Source organism: Aspergillus nidulans, chromosome I (assembly GCF_000011425.1).
Source record: "Aspergillus nidulans FGSC A4 chromosome I".
Classification (NCBI taxonomy): domain Eukaryota; kingdom Fungi; phylum Ascomycota; class Eurotiomycetes; order Eurotiales; family Aspergillaceae; genus Aspergillus; species Aspergillus nidulans.
In genome coordinates, this window is record NC_066257.1 from 1,718,231 (window position 1) to 1,734,782 (window position 16,552).

Genomic DNA, 16,552 nt, shown 5'->3' on the forward strand with positions numbered 1-16,552 from the left:
ATGGGCTTCATCCGCGGCACCTTCAGCGTGACGGCGGCTCTGCTGGGCGCTGCTCAGGCATGCGCCTGCACGCCAACCATCCAGCTGAACCAGGGCAAGGTCAAGGGCTTCACCCAGAACGACACCAACGTCTACCTGGGCATACCCTTTGCTGAGTCGACTGCCGGCCAGAACCGCTGGAAGGCGCCTGTCCCGCTGACCTCGTTCCCCGGCGGAAGCTTCGACGCGACCGCGTACGGCCCGTCGTGCGCGCAGGCGATGTCTGGCACGGCCATTACGGCGCAGAGCGAGGACTGCCTGAGCCTGAACATCTGGACCCCGCATGCTGCAAGCGGTAACCAGGAACTGCCCGTGTTTGTCTACATCTATGGCGGTGCGATGGTTACTGGAGGCAGCAGTAATGCCCAGTGGCAGGGCTACAACTTCGCGCGCAAGGATGTCATCTATGTCAACTTCAACTACCGCGAAAGTTTGTACGCCTCGCCGAATGCGCCCGAACTGGAGGGGCAGAGCCAGAACTTTGGCATCATGGACGTCGAGCTGGCGCTGCAATGGGTCTACGACAACATTGAAGGTACGAGATCTAGTCTTCTCCTGATACTTGTTTACCTCCACGTTTGCTAAGGTTTAACTTCTAACACGACCTGCAGCCTTTGGTGGAAACAAATCGCACATAGTCCTGGGCGGCCACTCTTCCGGCGGCGTGCACGTTGACCACTATCTCTGGAACCACCCCTCGACCTTCCTCGCCGGCGCCATCGAGATGTCCGCCAACGCCCAGTCCGGCCCGGCCATCACCCCGTCCGGCGTCGGCCTCAAGAAGGTCGTCCAGGACATGCTCGACGCAGGCGTCGCCCTCTCCTGCACCGCCGACGACTACACCCTCGACTGCCTTCGCGCCGTCGACACCTACGCCTTCCAGACCTCCTACTTCAACTCCACCTCCAACACCTGGTTCTCTCCCATCGTCGACAACATCACCCGATTTTCCAGCTATGCGGACCGCTTCGCGGCGGGCCAGTATCCGACCTCGCTCCCCCTGATCGTTGGCAACTCCGACCGAGAGGGCGCGATCTTTGGCTACGTTTACGGCAGCGAAAACACCAACTTCAGCAGCTGGATCGGCACCTTTGACGCAGACCTTGCCTTTGTCCCTGCGGATGAGCTTCTGTCTGCTTACGACCCTGCCGATTATGCTTCCGTCGCCGCCATGAGCGGCGCCTCCTACGGTGACGCCCGCTTCTTCTGCGCAACAGACTACCTCCTCGATCTTCGCGCCGCCGCTCAGCCAACGTGGATCTACCGGTGGTTCGGGCAGTACGACAACGTCCTCCCCATCCCGGGGCTGGGCCCCTCGCACGGCAGCGAAGTGCCGTTCTTCCACGGCGGTAACGAGTGCTTTGAGTCGATCTCCGGCGTCACGGACGCCGAGCAGGCTCTAGCTGACTACATGAATGACTGGTTCGTGGCATGGATTAAAAATCCCGCTTCCGGACCTGGGTGGGAACGTGCGACGCCAGTCGATGGGCCGCTGGCCAGACTGGGTGTTCCTGGTAGCGAGGAGGCGGTTGTCAAGAGCACCACTGGCGAGTACAACAGTCGCTGCCAGAAGACGTATAAGCCAAACTACCCCAACTATCCGCATGTGCTGAACCCGGTCGAGCTGGCGGCTAGTTCGTGAGTTCGCATCGCAATGGCTGGCCGCAGAGGGGAAGGCTTAAACTCCTTTTTTGGACTTGTATTCAAATGTTCTATAGACTACTGTTGCCCTAGTTACCTGTATCCTAATATAGAGCCTCATGAGAACAACTTGGCGTTCCCCATTGCCCCTCACCTTGTATGCAATAAACTTACCACATACTCCTTTCTCCCGTCTCTTCATTCTTCTCACTCTCTGTACAAGATCACCACACGGCAGACAGATACAGTCCAGTGCTAATGTGCTCTAACATAGCGATCTACCGTACGCATTCGCCAGATGTTCAAGCAGAGTACATGACGAGTATGCAAGTATCTATACTGAAATAACCTTTAACCAGATACCCACTGACTTCGCCATTAGCAATCCCAATTTCTATCGAGCCATCGCTCTTCTCCTGTAGCTAAGTGTTCAAACAACTCAATCTTCTGAGTTTATTGAATCAAGAGACCTTGGCTCCATGATTCACCGACTCCTCGGCCAGGCGGCCTGGCACGGCGGTTCACCAGCGGGCCGTAACCCTTATTCGAGACTTAAATTGTTCCTCGGCAGTTCTTTATGGTTCGACCAGAAGAAGAGAGAAGCCACTATCCTATATAGTTGGCGTTGGATTTTTAGCATTATGACAGGCTCGTCAACCTGTGTCTGCATCATCCCTGAACTGCCTATACCTAGGTATGGTACCGTAGCCTACCGCCGCCTTAGCCGCATGCGAAGTCGTTTGCAAACGCTTCTATGCGCCCGTCCTGACCAGGAGCTCTGCCTCTATTGCTTTCAAAGCGGCAACTAGTGTGGAACGGCATGTCAAAGTTCAGACATAAATACCCACCAGGCAGGCCTAACCGGCCCCCCCCCCCCCCCCCCCCCGCGAAAGCCGAGATGCAATCAATCCCGAATGAGAAGAATACGCAGTTGAGCAGTGTCAAGATTTTCCGATCTTTGACTCCGATAGCCGAGGTACAAGGCAGCCAGACTAAGCTCGGTGTACCAAGTGGGCTGAGCTGTTAGTGGCGCGACTTGTGAGTATGGCCAAGGCCAGCCAGCTGAGACACTACCTGCAAGATCCAGGAGTAGATGATCCTGCGAAGCATGACGGGGCCTAGACCATTGAACACTTGTATTGATATACTACCATAGCGCCGGCACCCAAGTCACATTCTAACGCCGACATTGTATCTTGTTACCTAACTCCAGCTCTGCCTACGTAAAAAGACCATGACTCGCCCAACCTCGAACCTCGGCGATTCAATAGTTTCCAGCGCCACAAATCCTCCCTCGAGGAGAAGGTTGTCGAAGCGAGTCAGAGAATCGGGTTTTGTATCCTGAAGGGAAGGTTTGGACGAACATAGCTGCTATTATTATTCTTCTGTGGCCGACGGTGGCAGCGCCAATATCAGACTTCGAGAGACCAGATACGGACCCAGGCTGGGTCGCAAAGCTACCGTAGCTCGTTTACGGGCTAGTCAAAACAATATCAATGTTTCATACCTCAAAGATACGGAATATGAGACTCGTTCAATGATTCGCTTTGCGTAGCTGTTGAGCGCATCTCGGGCGTGCATCCATAGTCAAACCCACAGCACTGTTGACCAATTGGCCTGAATTACATTTCCTGCCCACTTCACCTAAAGTTTCAGAATAAATTCTCTCAAAGTTATACTTTCGCAGGATCAGAATCCCTGTTCAGCCTGCCTGCGCTATACGGTGTCGCTGCCATAAGCCCGTGGCGCATGCAGGAACGAGCCCGTATACGCGGAATACGGCACCGGCAGTGGACGTCCGTATAGCGCCTAGCTGCTTAGCTTGTACCTTATGCTCTCGTGAAGCAATAAGAAATTGCGCCACGGACCACTCTTAAATTGGACACAGGACTCTCTTACGATCTCCCTCAAACATGTGCGCGCACGCACATTCCGTCTCTCCCTCTCTCTCTCTCTCTCTCTCGCTTTCACTCATTGTGGACCTGGGTCGCATCAAAACAGAAGCCTCAGCCCACCGCAGCCAACCGAAGCCACCAACTAGCCGTGCAGGAAAATCAGAGTTTGGATTTCGAGATTATATGGACCTCGGAAGGGCCGGAACCTTGGACCTACGGAGTACTCCGTAGTAGAGACCGAAGCTATTGAATGGCCCCATCCGTCGTGATTACTGCTGTTTCAGGCCTCTCCACAGCCCTAACTGTACCCCGTAACTTCCCAAGCAGACGTAGCGACTGCCCTAAGTGTCCTAGCGGTGGGGGCCAACGTTGGATGGGCCCCGAGGTTTTGCCAGACGGCCAACAGGAGCTTCAGCAGCCAGCAGGCTAGGCTGGAATTTGGGTCGACCGACCCACATATATGTGGTTTCTTAGCGTGGATCTAATAACCGATGGATGCGCATGATCGCATCGATCGAAGTCAAAATAATTCGATCTCCCGTGGGCTCAGCAAGACGAAGACGAAAAAGAATGCTTGGCCTGCTGCGCTAGGGCTACGCGAGTATGGTCTCAAACCAGCCGGGCCCATGGGCTCGGAGAATATGAAGATCTGGATAAAGACTCCGTGGAAATCAACTCTATTCCCTGCCAGGTTTTGTCTCGGGGTCCATTCTATTTCAATTACACGATCTTGGTTCATGCGGGATGTTTTTGCGTGCACCTCTGTATCAGCTTTCTGGCCAGAGGGGTGGAAAGGATTCAGTACATCATATCTGCGGTAGACGACCACAACGGACTGCAGTATAGTTACTCCAGTGTGAATTGTCTCGTTGAAAAGAACAGCTCGACGACGTAGCCGTCTTTACTCTGCTAAAGGAAATAGGACCCTCGTGTAAATAGGGCAGCAGCCCAGCTCATGATTGGGGTTCTCCCCTCCTTCAATGGCTGGGGCTCCATCCGACCCAGGCACAACTGCGTCTCCCCATAATTGAGTTCCTTGGTTGAAGTCTAACGAATAATCGCTCTTTGCCACTGGTACTGGTCATCATCGACCACTCTCGTCTTGTTCTGGCTGGCCAAACACTGAACGACAGACCGCGAGTTATAACCCTGCCTGCCTGCCTGCTTGCCTGCGGCTGCCGGTGCTGCTGGCCATCATGCTCGATTTATCAGTGCTCTGATTGTGCCTACAAGTAGCATGGCGCGTCCGGATACTGGCCAAGTGGTACGCTTCTTCTCCTCCTTGTCGAAGTCACTCCAATTAAAGTCGCGTGCAGGTGGCCTGGTATGTCTGTACCGTCGTCGCTTGCGTCTTCCTGGTCGCCCGTCTCGCAGTCCGATGGCGGTTGCTCAAGCGCCTCTACATCGATGATGTATTCGTCGCCCTGGCCGCCTTGTGTCTAATAGGAGATCTGGCGATCCAGCATTACATGTTTAATCAGGGTGGGCTTACACCTTTCCCTCTAGAGATTCACTGCGCAGGCGTTAACATTGGCACAGGAATGTCCGACATGGCCCATGCCAGCACCGAGAATGCGATCAGAATGATGAAGGTAACACTGCAGGAACTTCATTACCGCTGAGAAAAGAAAAAAAAAAATAAAATAAAAAACAAAAAAAGAAAGAGACTAAGAACGGCCCTGCTGCAGATGATCATCCCCGGATCCACTCTCTATGTCACCTCGCTTTGGCTGATCAAGGCCAGCATGGTGATCTTCTACAAGCGGCTTGCCGATCGTACAAAGTACCAAACAATCTATAACATCACGCTTGCCGTGCTCGGCGCAACATGGCTGGTCTTGTTTCTCGATATCGTTCTCAAATGCTATCCGCCGAACCGCCAATGGAAGGGACTGACGGATCCGACTCGTATGTCCTTTCCCCTTGTAAAGCCAGATAAAAAGGTTCTAACTGTGCATTAGTGGCGTGCCCTGAGAAACCGACGACAGTCAATTACTGGCTCACGATCCTCTGTACGAACTCTCTGATATGGTATGTCATGGGCTTATACTAACCTCACCTCGACTGCTAGTCAACATCTTCTCCGACGTCTTCATTATCTGCCTACCAATTTCGCAAGTCGCACGGTTAAAGATGCCCTCGAGACAGAAATGGGGTGTGATTTCTGTCTTCCTGCTCGGCGGTCTTGTCGTTATCACAAGCAGTACGTTACCCCGTTCTCTAACCCTCCATTCAACTCCTTCTACCCCTAACCCTATATCGACGGGCCGACTGGGCGTAGACTAACACACACTTATTCGGCACAGTCATAAGAGCAATCTATTCCCACCGCAATGAACAGATGATCACCTGCACCGTGTCCATGATTGAAACTGCCATCGCCATCATTGCCTCCTGTCTCCCCGTCCTCCGGACGCTCGTCTTTGGCTCGCACTCCCGCACCGGCACCTACAGCTCCAACAAGCGGCGGGGTTATGAGCTTTCTAGCTCGGGAGGTCTCCACAGCAACAGCGCCAATGTGAACAGCAAGCACAGGACGACTGTCAGTGTCTCGCTCTCGCGAAGCCAAACCGTCATCAGCACGCCGGGCCTGAGCGGTACATTTGGAGCCCGCAGTGGGACTCGTCTGGGAAGTCAAGATGAGCGGGATCATGAGACTGAATTCTCAAGACATGAGAGCGAGGACGAGCTGGTCGAGAAGCCGGTCAATATGGGCCCTGGAATTGCAGTGCGCCACGAATATTTCGTCCATGAGGATGGACAGAGTCTGCATGCGCGGTAGCTGCCTGCGCTTGATTCAGTTCACTGTTGGCTCGGCAGGGATCCCATGGACAGCCTGACTGATCGCCGAGGGCGATTTTTCATTCATTTCTTTTCTTTCCTTTGTGCTTCAAAGTCCTAACAGACCCACTTGGGAGTATACTTATTCTAGCTTACCCTCCTGGGACCCCGTGTATATACCCTACCAACCTAGAGGGTCGCTTGCTTTGTGGTGGCGGCTTAAACTACATATCACATATCTGATTATATTTTGAAGGACGACGGATGATGGACTAAAAATCACCATTAGCTGGCATGAAATGCATCAACTTGGCCAGCTAGGCGTAGTAAAGAGTGGTTTTTATTCTGCCCTGCAAGCGATGGCCGGGGCTAGAACGGCCAATCCATAACCGTATAGAGGAAGGTCGGAGGCCGGGGATGGACTTCACTCAGACACTAAAAAAACACAGACCAATACTATCGAGTGACGGTTTGATTCTACTATTAGACTTTTAGTGGCGGCCATGCATAGGAGCTGAGCTGAGCTGATCCTGTTCAATAGGCAGCCATCTTGCCGAGTGCAGCACCGGATGTGTTGAACCCATGACGAGCAAAACCCTACTCCTGTCTAGGCTATTATTAGCAAAACGAGCGACAAGTAGAATGCAGGCGTAGAGATGCACGCTAAGGAAATAGTTGGCTTCGCACACCACAGATTGCAGGGCTCGCTGTCAGCAGGAGCTCGCGATGATGCAGTCTAGGAATAGCCTATGGCCTCGAGCACATTACGCCACCTCCCTTCGCACCCATTAATGACCGATGGAGGTACCTACCAGAGCAGAGACCGTCCAGGTTGCATGGATGATAGGACGCATCTGTCTCACGATGCTCCTGAAGGACCAGGGAGGCCCCTGCACGGAAAGATCCGTGATCTCACAGTCCAACGATCTATTTTTTGACGCAGGAATGTCATATGATTCGTTCTGGAGTAAGAATCCTTATAAGGGCACGGCCAATGTATCCTCATCAAATAAGCCTGTCCAAAAAAAATCACCCAGTAGCAGCTATGCTTGTGCCAGCTGCGGCTTGGCGATGTCTCACTCCAGCCCTAAACTGACTGTTGGCCACTTGTGCTTTGTAATGCTTACCCCTCGGTATGTCTCGAATCCATCTATCTTTGTGACACGCCTTCGCCTGGATTGCAGCCTTAGAGTGGTACAGAGCCACCTTCACACTGTGTGACTATCGCCACGCAAGGTGTGGAAGTGGGCTGAGTCCTTGATGGCGACGACGGTGAATACGAGGTGTGAGACATGCTACTCAAGGCGTACGATCAAGCACCTGCATCTGCGTCTGCATCTGCATCTGCAGCATCATCATCATCATCATCACCGTCATCATCATATGGTGGCCTTTCTGTACAACTGCCACCGAAGGGATATAAATATTCCCAGATCTCCTGGTAGAGGAGAACGATACTCAGCATACACTAAATCAAGAACATTCGCTTAACCAATATAGTATCTCCAACATAGACGCCTTCATCATGAAGACCACCATCGCTACCCTGCTTGCCCTTGCTGGCGCCGCCTTTGCTGCTCCCGCTACCGAATCAGCCAGCTCTCCCTCTCCCTTCCCCTTCAGCATCGATGACGTCAAGCTCTACCACCTGAAAGAAAGCAACACCTGGGATCTCACCATCAAAGTGACTTCGCGCGATCCCTACGGAGCCGCACTGGGTTCCACTACCTGCCACAGTGCCTGGTAACTCCACCCCCTCACTCTTTCCCCCGCAAGCCCTACAACTTAGCTAGAGCCATACTGATTCGAAACAGGATCGACGGCGCCACCTACGTTGCACCTGAGGTCTGCGAGGACACCAACTATTCCTTCTGGTTGCCGAACGGCGCACCGGATCCGCAGCACTGGACTGTCGTCGTAGACGGGCCAGCCGGGCAGGGCGAGGGGTCCATTGAGTTTGGCCCCAAGTACAGATGTGAGCCGTATGAGGGAGAAATTGGGAATATTGATGTGGAGTGTTCGACTAGGAACGGAGGGTGGTTCTTCCTGCGGGAGAGGGAGGCTTAAGTTATGACATCAAGGACTGATTGGTTGGAGGATTGTGGGAGACGAATAGGGTATGGGAATAATGTATGGCGGATGTATTCATTCAGACTGTAGCATTTGCATTGCAGGGACGGCAGGTAGGGGGCTTTATTTAGAGATGTTATCAGTAGACTAATTTTTTTGCATGAGATATACCGTTTTCATATGCAGCATTTTCTTCCTTCATCACATTGCAATTACAGTCAATCTTGCATGAAGAAATGACCGCTACGAGGTTACTTGTCTACCTATCAGGGGCGAATCAAGGTTAGGTAGTACAAGAGTGGCCTTGTTAGTATACTTCCGTCATGGCAGAGCAAGGATATACCTTTGGAATCACTTAGAAACCACTTTAGAGGGTTCCATTCGGAAAGAAGTGTTGTCTCTCATTTTATTATTCGTGGCAGCTGATAGCTCTTCCAGTATCGTGATTCTAGTTTTTATGGACCAGCTTTCTCAGCGAAGCCACCATCCAAATTCCAGGTAGACTGATCAACAAAGCAGACGTTGATTTTGTCCTGGCACAAAGGCCACCGCAGTCAGATCTTCCATTGGATGATAAAGATACGCCTCTGCAATTTCATGCACTGTGCTAACCTTGCCCGTCAACGAATGTCGTCTACATCCTCGAACAACCCGGCTAGCCCCACGACGAGTTCGCTGCGTTCAGGCACTGACAATACTGGTCCCTGACAGTTTAAAAACTGGTAAAAACTGGTGCAAGGTTCTTTATAGCCCCATCCAGAGCAGTCATATACGCGTTTGAGTGTCTAGTTCAGTATCGGCTATCGGCATTACTGCAGTTGTAGGGATAAGTGACAGCTTTTATCCGGTATTATGTGCCTGGAAGTTCGAAGAGCCTAGCTTTGCTTGAAAAATAGGGATAACAGAGCAGATTTCCGGTTTGATGAATGGAGGAGATATCGATACTCAGTAGTTTGATAGTGAGCAAGCCGTCCTCTGCGAGAAAAATGTGGTCAAAAAGCTTGATGAGGTTTTGCTCTGCATGATCACCACTAATTCCCAAGACATGGTCGGTAAATTTTGCAGAAGGGTGCTCTTCCTGTAGAGTGTCGGTGGCTTCGGTGACGTTGCTGGCATTCGAAGAGACGATGTGCGCGCTTGCACCCTCTTTGAGAATTCTCTATGAGATATTTTTGGCTGGCTACTGAGGCCGATGTTGAGGGGTCGCCGAGCTTAGACACGATCATGTTCTTCAAATAAAGACCGTTTGAGTATGTAGTGAATTATTGAGAGATAATGCTCAAGCATAGAGGACACTAACGCATCCACTGACGTTCGGTTGATCATGGCTTTAGCCAGAAGGGCATTGGGCTAGCTTAGACTCCGTATAACGACACTATTCAGTCGGTGGAAAGACAGTGTTAGCAATTTCCTGTTGAACTGACTTTCCATATGGGTATGTATCTATCAATCCCACTATATACATTTAGGAATGATATCATACTAGGATAATTTCCTCTCAGTACCCTAGACTGGTCATGTGATAGTCAAATCAGGACTAGCGCCATCTGTGTGTCTACTCTGTATGAACTCCTAACCTTTCGTCAATATTCCTACCCACGATCAGAGGCATAATGCAACTCCCTCCCGAATTGATCCTGCTTGTCATAGAGGCCCTCATTCCGTTCAAGTCACGCATCCTGCCTCCTGGCCACATTGTCACCCGCACTCTCCTCAGCCTCAGCCTCACCTGCAAGCTAACCTATCCTCTGGCCCGCGAGCTCCTCTTCACTCACTGTCTCTACCTGAACTCTGGCAAGCGAATTGAAAATGTCCTCAACCAGAGCCAACTGTACAGGTTCGGCCGCTACGGCCCTGCGGGTGTAGACAAAGGAACGCGGGCGAGGTCCCTATTCCTCGCCTTCCCCTCACCAGTAACCATCAGCCTAAACTCAACAGACCGACAAATCGACAGCCTTTTATCCCTCTTCAGCACCAACGTCCGCTGCCTCATTATTGATCTGCCACTGCGGCATCTGATTTTCAACGATACCGAAAATCGTAGGGCTCAGAATGTCGTGTACGGCGCGATTTTGCGCCTTGAGGCCGTAGAGGAGTTCTGCTATTTGCGAGATGGTCTCGGCACTGCACCTTACAGGCACACCTGGCTTAACCGCTTGGACATCTCTGCCTGGTCGTTAGGAGTGACGCTTATGTGGCCGCGGCTCCGTCGTCTGGCCTTGTGCAACCCAGCCTTTGACCACCTGTTGGTGGAGACGCTGCGGCAGAGCTCAAATCTCACGCATCTGGCTTTCACTTGTCCTTCCAAGATGGAGTCTCTGTATACCGATCGAGCAGTACAGTCACTAGACTTTGCAAAGACATTTAGCCATCTGCAACGTGTGCTCATCCTTCAAGGCGATGGTCCTCTAGAAATTACACATCCGTGGGACTTTTGGGAGAGCAGGATGGTTACCCAGCATGTTGACCGAGGAAACTGGGAGCAGAGCTTTCTGGGAAAACTGATGGTTACCATGCAAACTGCCGCTCGGTCCACATCAGTCCTTCAGTTTCAGCCGGAGCTGGTGTATATCAATGAGCCAAAAACAGGGCCATTTGATGCAGAGGATTACGCGACATTTCAGGAATGGACGGGTGCGCGGGCTTTGGATGGGACGTTGTGGGACTATCCGGGGTTGATCTATGATGCGAATGTTCACGGGCGCATTGCAGCGGCTCTATTTGCCGATGCTCAGGATGAAAACAGTCGTTCCGCATTCGTAGTCTGAGAGCCTGCCAACGTCGTGGGACAACTTCCTAGCACACTTTCAGAAGCTCGAAGGCACCATAATACTTTTGCGGAGGCCGGACTCACCGTACCAGGCATATATGCCCTCTTCAAAGGTCATATTGCTATGTGCGGTGCAAACCCAATCGGTAACCTCACGCAGCTCACAAAAACACGTACATATACTCAGTCATGCCGATGTATCAGTCTCAGCAGGAACCGTTTGGTTAGTCCTTATCATGACTCCGGCGGGATGATATGAAGCCGACATCAATGAAAGACACTTCTAGTATTGCTTAACAGGAGGGCGACAGCAAGATCCTGCCAAACCAAAGAGAGTTTTGGCTGTGGCGCACGCATCAAGTGCGTTTCCGCGATGGTGGCATCTCGCGGAAGCTGCTCGAGGTCAGTACCCTAAGCTATGTGCATTATTGGCTGTCGGCTGGAGGTGTATTCTCCAAGAAGGATGCGCAGAGAGCGTAACCTGGCTCTATGTCCAGAAGATGTCAGCTGGGCAGAAAGGCAAGTTTGTCTTGTGCATTCGGTGCAGCGACTCGTCCATAGCGACCGTAGTTGGACTTCTCATGACCATGCCGAAGTCCAACACCAACAGCTACTTCGCAAATAGCTGCAAGATACGTTCTGCCGCTGGACTATGCCAAGAACAGGTATTCTTCCCTAACCAATCCAGCTCTGAGACACGTTCCTTTTCTATCACTACGGACAATACTCCAGGCCACCATTGACGCATATAACTTCAGCCCCTTCTTGTCAAATTCCACGCTTACTCCAGTAACATAGTTCGGTTACAACATCGGTCCCTAATATTTTCGGCAGGTAACTTTTTGGTGACCTTACGTTAGCTACCCGGTAGCGGGCTTGCCAGGTGTGGCACATGCACAAGGTAAAAAAACTCAACCTGAGATAGCGGCCTGAACTCAGGGTATTCAGATGTATCCTAAATAAATGCACTCTACGCAGAGTTCAAGAGCACCCATCAGGGCCCTATAATAGGTGCTCAGTAAGATTAAATGTCCTTATCGGTATGAAACAATAACCTGGAGTTGCTGGCCATTATTAGGTATATTGCTTACTCCAGTTCGTTAGTGTAGGCCTGCCATCCGCGACGACGATGTGACAGAAACAGTGGTTACTGGTCAGATAACCGTACGACGTATTTGAAGATCATTGCGAGTAGAGATGAAGCTGGGTATCCACAGTATATGAAGGGTATAGAAGATATACAGTATGCTAGTCTCCAAGAAGAAAATAGATTGAAGATCACTCGCTCGCCGATCATCTCAGCTAGAGCCTCGTGGTGATACCTTGCGAAATGAGTTGGAATGCTGACAAACAAGGAGTTTAAACAAGGATTCACAAACAGTACTGAAGAACGAAACGGCTTGAAATACGACATGATGGAAGAGCGAGGATCGAGACAGAGGAAAAGAAACTTGGTAGTATACAGGACTAAGAGTCGAAGCAGAGTTAAGCAGAAAGGGGAGGTTCAACAACAGGACAAAATCCAATCGAGTAGAGCACAGATAACTATTAGCTCTTCGATCACTATTCGGCTATAGCATCAAGATCTGGGCTACGTCGCGCTCGTTCACTCGTTCGCCCATCCGAATCGGTAGACTCGGGCTGTTTCTCCTTCTGTGAGGGCGTTTGGTTCGAACTGCGCTCAAGATCAGCTAGAGACATGCCATGACAACGAGAAAGAAGGCCTACCTGTTCTGACCAGGCCTAGGCCCACCTCCAGCCGGGAAATTGTACTCCTCATCACCCTCCTCTTTGGCGGCCATTAGGGGACCCCATTCCTCCTTGATTGCAGCAAGACGCTTCTTGAGCTTGGAGAGCCCAGGCATGATGCTGAGGCAGTTGTCGAAGCTGCCGTGGGTGGCTCAGGGTGGCAGTGAAGCTATTGGCGTGATGAAGTTGGTATTGGTCTAGACAGCGACGTACGAACTAACTGGACTGGAATGAACTAGACACAGGAACGGCGACTATCGAAGTCCCTGGCTCGAGAGTGGATCAAAAGACTTGGGTTGTGATTGATGCTTCTTCATCGGGTGACTCAGGCCGCAATGGTAGATTCTCGGCCGCCCACTCAACCTTCTCAAAGGGGTTTTGTTTCAGCGAGTTGCGGTTGACAAAGAGTAAATTTATATATTCAGACTGTTTCCACTCGACTCGAATGACGAGGTTCCCTCAACCGGGCCCGTTCTGGTATAGCGGATCGCTCCTGGTTCGGGACAGGTCAGTGGGCCATGACGTTATCGCACCATGACGGCATCTCCTGGACGGAACAACTGGGCACGAGCACAGACGAATTGTTTTGGTCTTAGGCGGCTATAGGCGGCTATGGGAAGAAAATGGTCTCGCAGGGATTTTAGCGTGTAGATGTTGCTGATGCGGTGTCTGCGCTGTATTTGTTTTCGTGTCGCGCGGCCAGACTTATTGGCAAGCGATGGTTATACCATCGTCAACCTAAACAACTCGCCTTCATAAGTCTTATCAGTTTGAGATCAAGCTGAAAGTATCTGACGGGGCAGGAAATTTGATTGCAACATCTAAGGGCTGACTGAAGGCTATTCCAGACCGTATACGTGGCTATCAAAATCACAGGTGATGGATCCCAGCCAGACTCAACAAGGAGCAAATGTGGGTATTGGAGGTACTCTGGAAGTAATCTGCCAGTAACGCTGGCCATTGGTTATGCCGACTGTATTTGAAGTGGGTTTACTCGACATCTCAGAGCTGGTTGCCATCGCCTCATGGGAGTCCCGGTGAAACAACAGCTTCGAACCAGGTATTATACGTGATCAGACACGAATTAACGGAAGGAATCACCATAACAACATATTAGTTGTTCTTCTCTCGTTACCGGTAATATAATGCCTCTTTTGAGTCTTCAGAGGTCTTTCCAGTCCTTTCCACAGTATGATCCACATTTAGCTACTTCTAGCTTCTGCTCTCAGTAAGCGCATAAGACTAAAACCATATAAATATGTTCAAGCAATTGCAGTTTCATACTAACAGATACCATATCGGTTGTATAGTGGAGCAATCACCACTGTATGTTGGTTAATGGGCCGTAAAACAGGTCTTTCCGGGCAGTAGGGCTTTAGCATATGACACCCCTGAGAGACCGAAATGCGCCCAGCAGATCAGGTCATTACTTGACGTCGTCAAGGTCTTCCTTTAGAAGGCTCATGCTGCTTCTAGTTTAGTCTCCCGAGACTTGAGTGGAATACAGAATGTTGATGGGAATAGCAAATCGTCTCACAACATTGTCTCAATGGCTCCGGTGGAGTGACAGCGACAGTAGCAACAGTCCTTCTCTAAGTCTGACATGGTGCCTACCACCAGCCCGAACCCGTGCGCAAGCGATGTGCGAGTAACCACGCAGAAAGTTTCGTGAAGGACTTAGGATTGACTAGCATTTGAGGCTAAGAGTATGAGGGCGCACAAGGCAACAAGGAAAGGTTAGCTTATACCAGTCTGTTTTCCTCCTCACTGGCAATTCCTAGTACTGCCTACGGTCGATAAGAAGAGATTTCAGATTCGAAGGTTCAGTTTTACGAGCACGAGCCAGGCCAGCATTAAGTGAGCCTTGCTACCTCTCTGTCCTTACAGTAGTATATTATCGTTTAAAGATAATCTCTCCCGGCCGAGGCTCGTGACTAAGAACACGCATGTAACTAACTTAGAGTATAGTCTGAGTAAGCTGTTATAAATCAGAAACCAGAAGCTTGTCAGCATTCACAAGCTAGGAACTGCCCCGCAGAAGGCTTGCACCGCCAAGCTAACAGTAGATCCTTCTTAATATACTCAACATCTAGATCTAGCTTTGCAGACAATGACTCATGTTCCAGCCTCAACCGAACTGTGGCCGTATAGAGTAGTATCGACTTAGATTCTCATCAGCTTGAGGCCGGAGTACATAAACTCCGAGCTGAGCACTCTCCTCTCAGCCGTCTTATATAGATCCCATGCCACCCAGAGCTACTCTTCTCTTACAATTTCAATAAAACTCAATGACAACAACAGCCACCATGCCCGTCGGAAGCTGCTTTTGCGGGAAAATCCAGCTCGAGTTCACCAACTCGCCAATTACATCGGTCAGGATTCCCCCTACGTAACCCCCCCTTCCACCCCTAATAGCCGGAACCTGACGGAGACTCGATTGCATAGGGCCTCTGCTACTGCAGCGACTGCCGCAAGAACAGCGGTTCCCTGTTTACCTACAGTTTCGTGTTCAGGAACGCCGACGTCAAGATCACTGGGTCTCCGAAAGTAGTCACCAAACGCGCCGACAGCGGGAATACAGTCAAGAACCATTTCTGCGATGAGTGTGGTGCGTCCTTGCCGTTTCGATCCGGTTTATCCCGTTATGCTGATGATAGGATGATCTAACGATATGATGATGTGCAGGCACTCCCCTCTACGGCCTCCGTGTCAATCCCGATGGGAGTCAAGGCGAGAGCATGATCGTACGGGCGGGAATTTTTGATAACCTGAGCCTGTTCAATCAGGTGAAGCCCAAGGCGGAGCTGTATGTTGATGGACGGGTGAGCTGGCTGTGTCCGATTGAGGGGGCGGAGCAGTTTGTTGGGATGGTGCCTTTGCCTTAGTAAGCTGTTTGTTCCTCTTACGGCGTAGATGAGGGTTGAGGTTGAGACTGAGGTTGAGATTGAGATTGGGATTGAGATTGGGATTGCTAGGCTGAATAAAGGCCAATAAAGTAATCGATACAAAAATCATTCTCCGAAGTAACAGGTGATACGAGTATGTCTGCTGCGTTGCAATATACATTTTGGATTGGAGAGAAAGGCGTATATTTGTTTAGATTCGGGACTGACTCAACACCAACCGTTCAAGCAAGCCACTTCGAAAAGCTATAGACTTTACTCAAGCTAATTTCTCTGTAGTTTAAGGAGGTTTCCCGGACTTATACGGCAGCCACACGGCCACAGGTACCAGAGGTCCTCCGCGATTTCTTTTTTGTGTTTTTGTTTCTGGTCTTGTCCATCATACTAGGCATTTCGCCAGGACCAGCGATCCCGGCCACAGAGCCCATGCCTTTGAAAGAGAACAATTCGTTGTTTTGCGTTTGGCTAGAAGAATAAAAGTGAGTAGCACTATCCAGCCTGGTATGTTTGAGCCGAACTTCTCGCACCAAAGGTGAGACTGCTCTCTGGCGGTTGTCGGCATCGGTAGTATCTTAGGAGTTTAGGGCTTACCGTAATGGTCGAATATTTTTGTTAAAGTGATAGACCACGATTATGAGCCATGAATGATGCTCTTCAGACTCAACATCGAATATGAAGGGTTCAGCAACCGTTGTGAGTTGTGG

The 16,552-nt window shown here is 50.8% G+C and overlaps 6 protein-coding genes across 6 annotated transcripts, besides 1 other annotated feature; 5 read left to right on the forward strand and 1 right to left on the reverse strand.

Moving 5' to 3' along the window:
* Positions 1 to 1,803, forward strand: ANIA_05944 (uncharacterized protein; the record flags this gene model as incomplete). The annotated part of the gene is made up of 3 exons (XM_658456.1): positions 1 to 574; positions 651 to 1,677; positions 1,794 to 1,803. The coding sequence occupies 3 exons, from the start codon at positions 1 to 3 to the stop codon at positions 1,801 to 1,803; spliced, it is 1,611 nt and encodes a 536-aa protein (XP_663548.1).
* Positions 1 to 16,552: part of a sequence feature (contig 1.101 1..209568(-1)) that runs on past both edges of the window.
* Positions 4,783 to 6,604, forward strand: ANIA_05943 (uncharacterized protein). The gene is made up of 7 exons (XM_050612410.1): positions 4,783 to 4,839; positions 4,892 to 5,057; positions 5,115 to 5,167; positions 5,264 to 5,483; positions 5,537 to 5,587; positions 5,647 to 5,778; positions 5,882 to 6,604. Exons 1-7 carry the CDS (start codon positions 4,813 to 4,815, stop codon positions 6,355 to 6,357), a joined length of 1,125 nt encoding a protein of 374 aa, XP_050467043.1. The 5' UTR covers positions 4,783 to 4,812; the 3' UTR covers positions 6,358 to 6,604.
* Positions 7,396 to 8,610, forward strand: ANIA_05942 (protein pcrA). Its single transcript, XM_658454.2, has 2 exons — positions 7,396 to 8,099; positions 8,171 to 8,610. Exons 1-2 carry the CDS (start codon positions 7,882 to 7,884, stop codon positions 8,421 to 8,423), a joined length of 471 nt encoding a protein of 156 aa, XP_663546.1. The 5' UTR covers positions 7,396 to 7,881; the 3' UTR covers positions 8,424 to 8,610.
* On the forward strand, positions 10,040 to 12,018 carry ANIA_05941 (uncharacterized protein; the record flags this gene model as incomplete). Its single annotated transcript, XM_658453.1, has 4 exons — positions 10,040 to 11,185; positions 11,270 to 11,419; positions 11,497 to 11,598; positions 11,995 to 12,018. 4 exons carry the CDS (start codon positions 10,040 to 10,042, stop codon positions 12,016 to 12,018), a joined length of 1,422 nt encoding a protein of 473 aa, XP_663545.1.
* On the reverse strand, positions 12,760 to 13,061 carry ANIA_11495 (uncharacterized protein; the record flags this gene model as incomplete). The annotated part of the gene is made up of 2 exons (XM_050612417.1): positions 12,760 to 12,871; positions 12,925 to 13,061. The coding sequence occupies 2 exons, from the start codon at positions 13,059 to 13,061 to the stop codon at positions 12,760 to 12,762; spliced, it is 249 nt and encodes an 82-aa protein (XP_050467044.1).
* Positions 15,252 to 15,830, forward strand: ANIA_05940 (GFA family protein; the record flags this gene model as incomplete). The annotated part of the gene is made up of 3 exons (XM_658452.1): positions 15,252 to 15,317; positions 15,391 to 15,553; positions 15,631 to 15,830. 3 exons carry the CDS (start codon positions 15,252 to 15,254, stop codon positions 15,828 to 15,830), a joined length of 429 nt encoding a protein of 142 aa, XP_663544.1.

Excerpts from the sequence above, each read along its gene's own strand:
- ANIA_05943 (XM_050612410.1), top strand. The coding sequence starts at position 4,813 with ATGGCGCGTCCGGATACTGGCCAAGTG. Across the intron at positions 4,840-4,891 it reads GTCCGGATACTGGCCAAGTG|GTGGCCTGGTATGTCTGTAC; the intron begins GTACGCTTCTTC and ends AGTCGCGTGCAG. Across the intron at positions 5,484-5,536 it reads GGGACTGACGGATCCGACTC|TGGCGTGCCCTGAGAAACCG; the intron begins GTATGTCCTTTC and ends ACTGTGCATTAG.
- ANIA_05942 (XM_658454.2), top strand. The coding sequence starts at position 7,882 with ATGAAGACCACCATCGCTACCCTGCTTGCCCTTGCTGGCGCCGCCTTT. Across the intron at positions 8,100-8,170 it reads ACTACCTGCCACAGTGCCTG|GATCGACGGCGCCACCTACG; the intron begins GTAACTCCACCC and ends GATTCGAAACAG.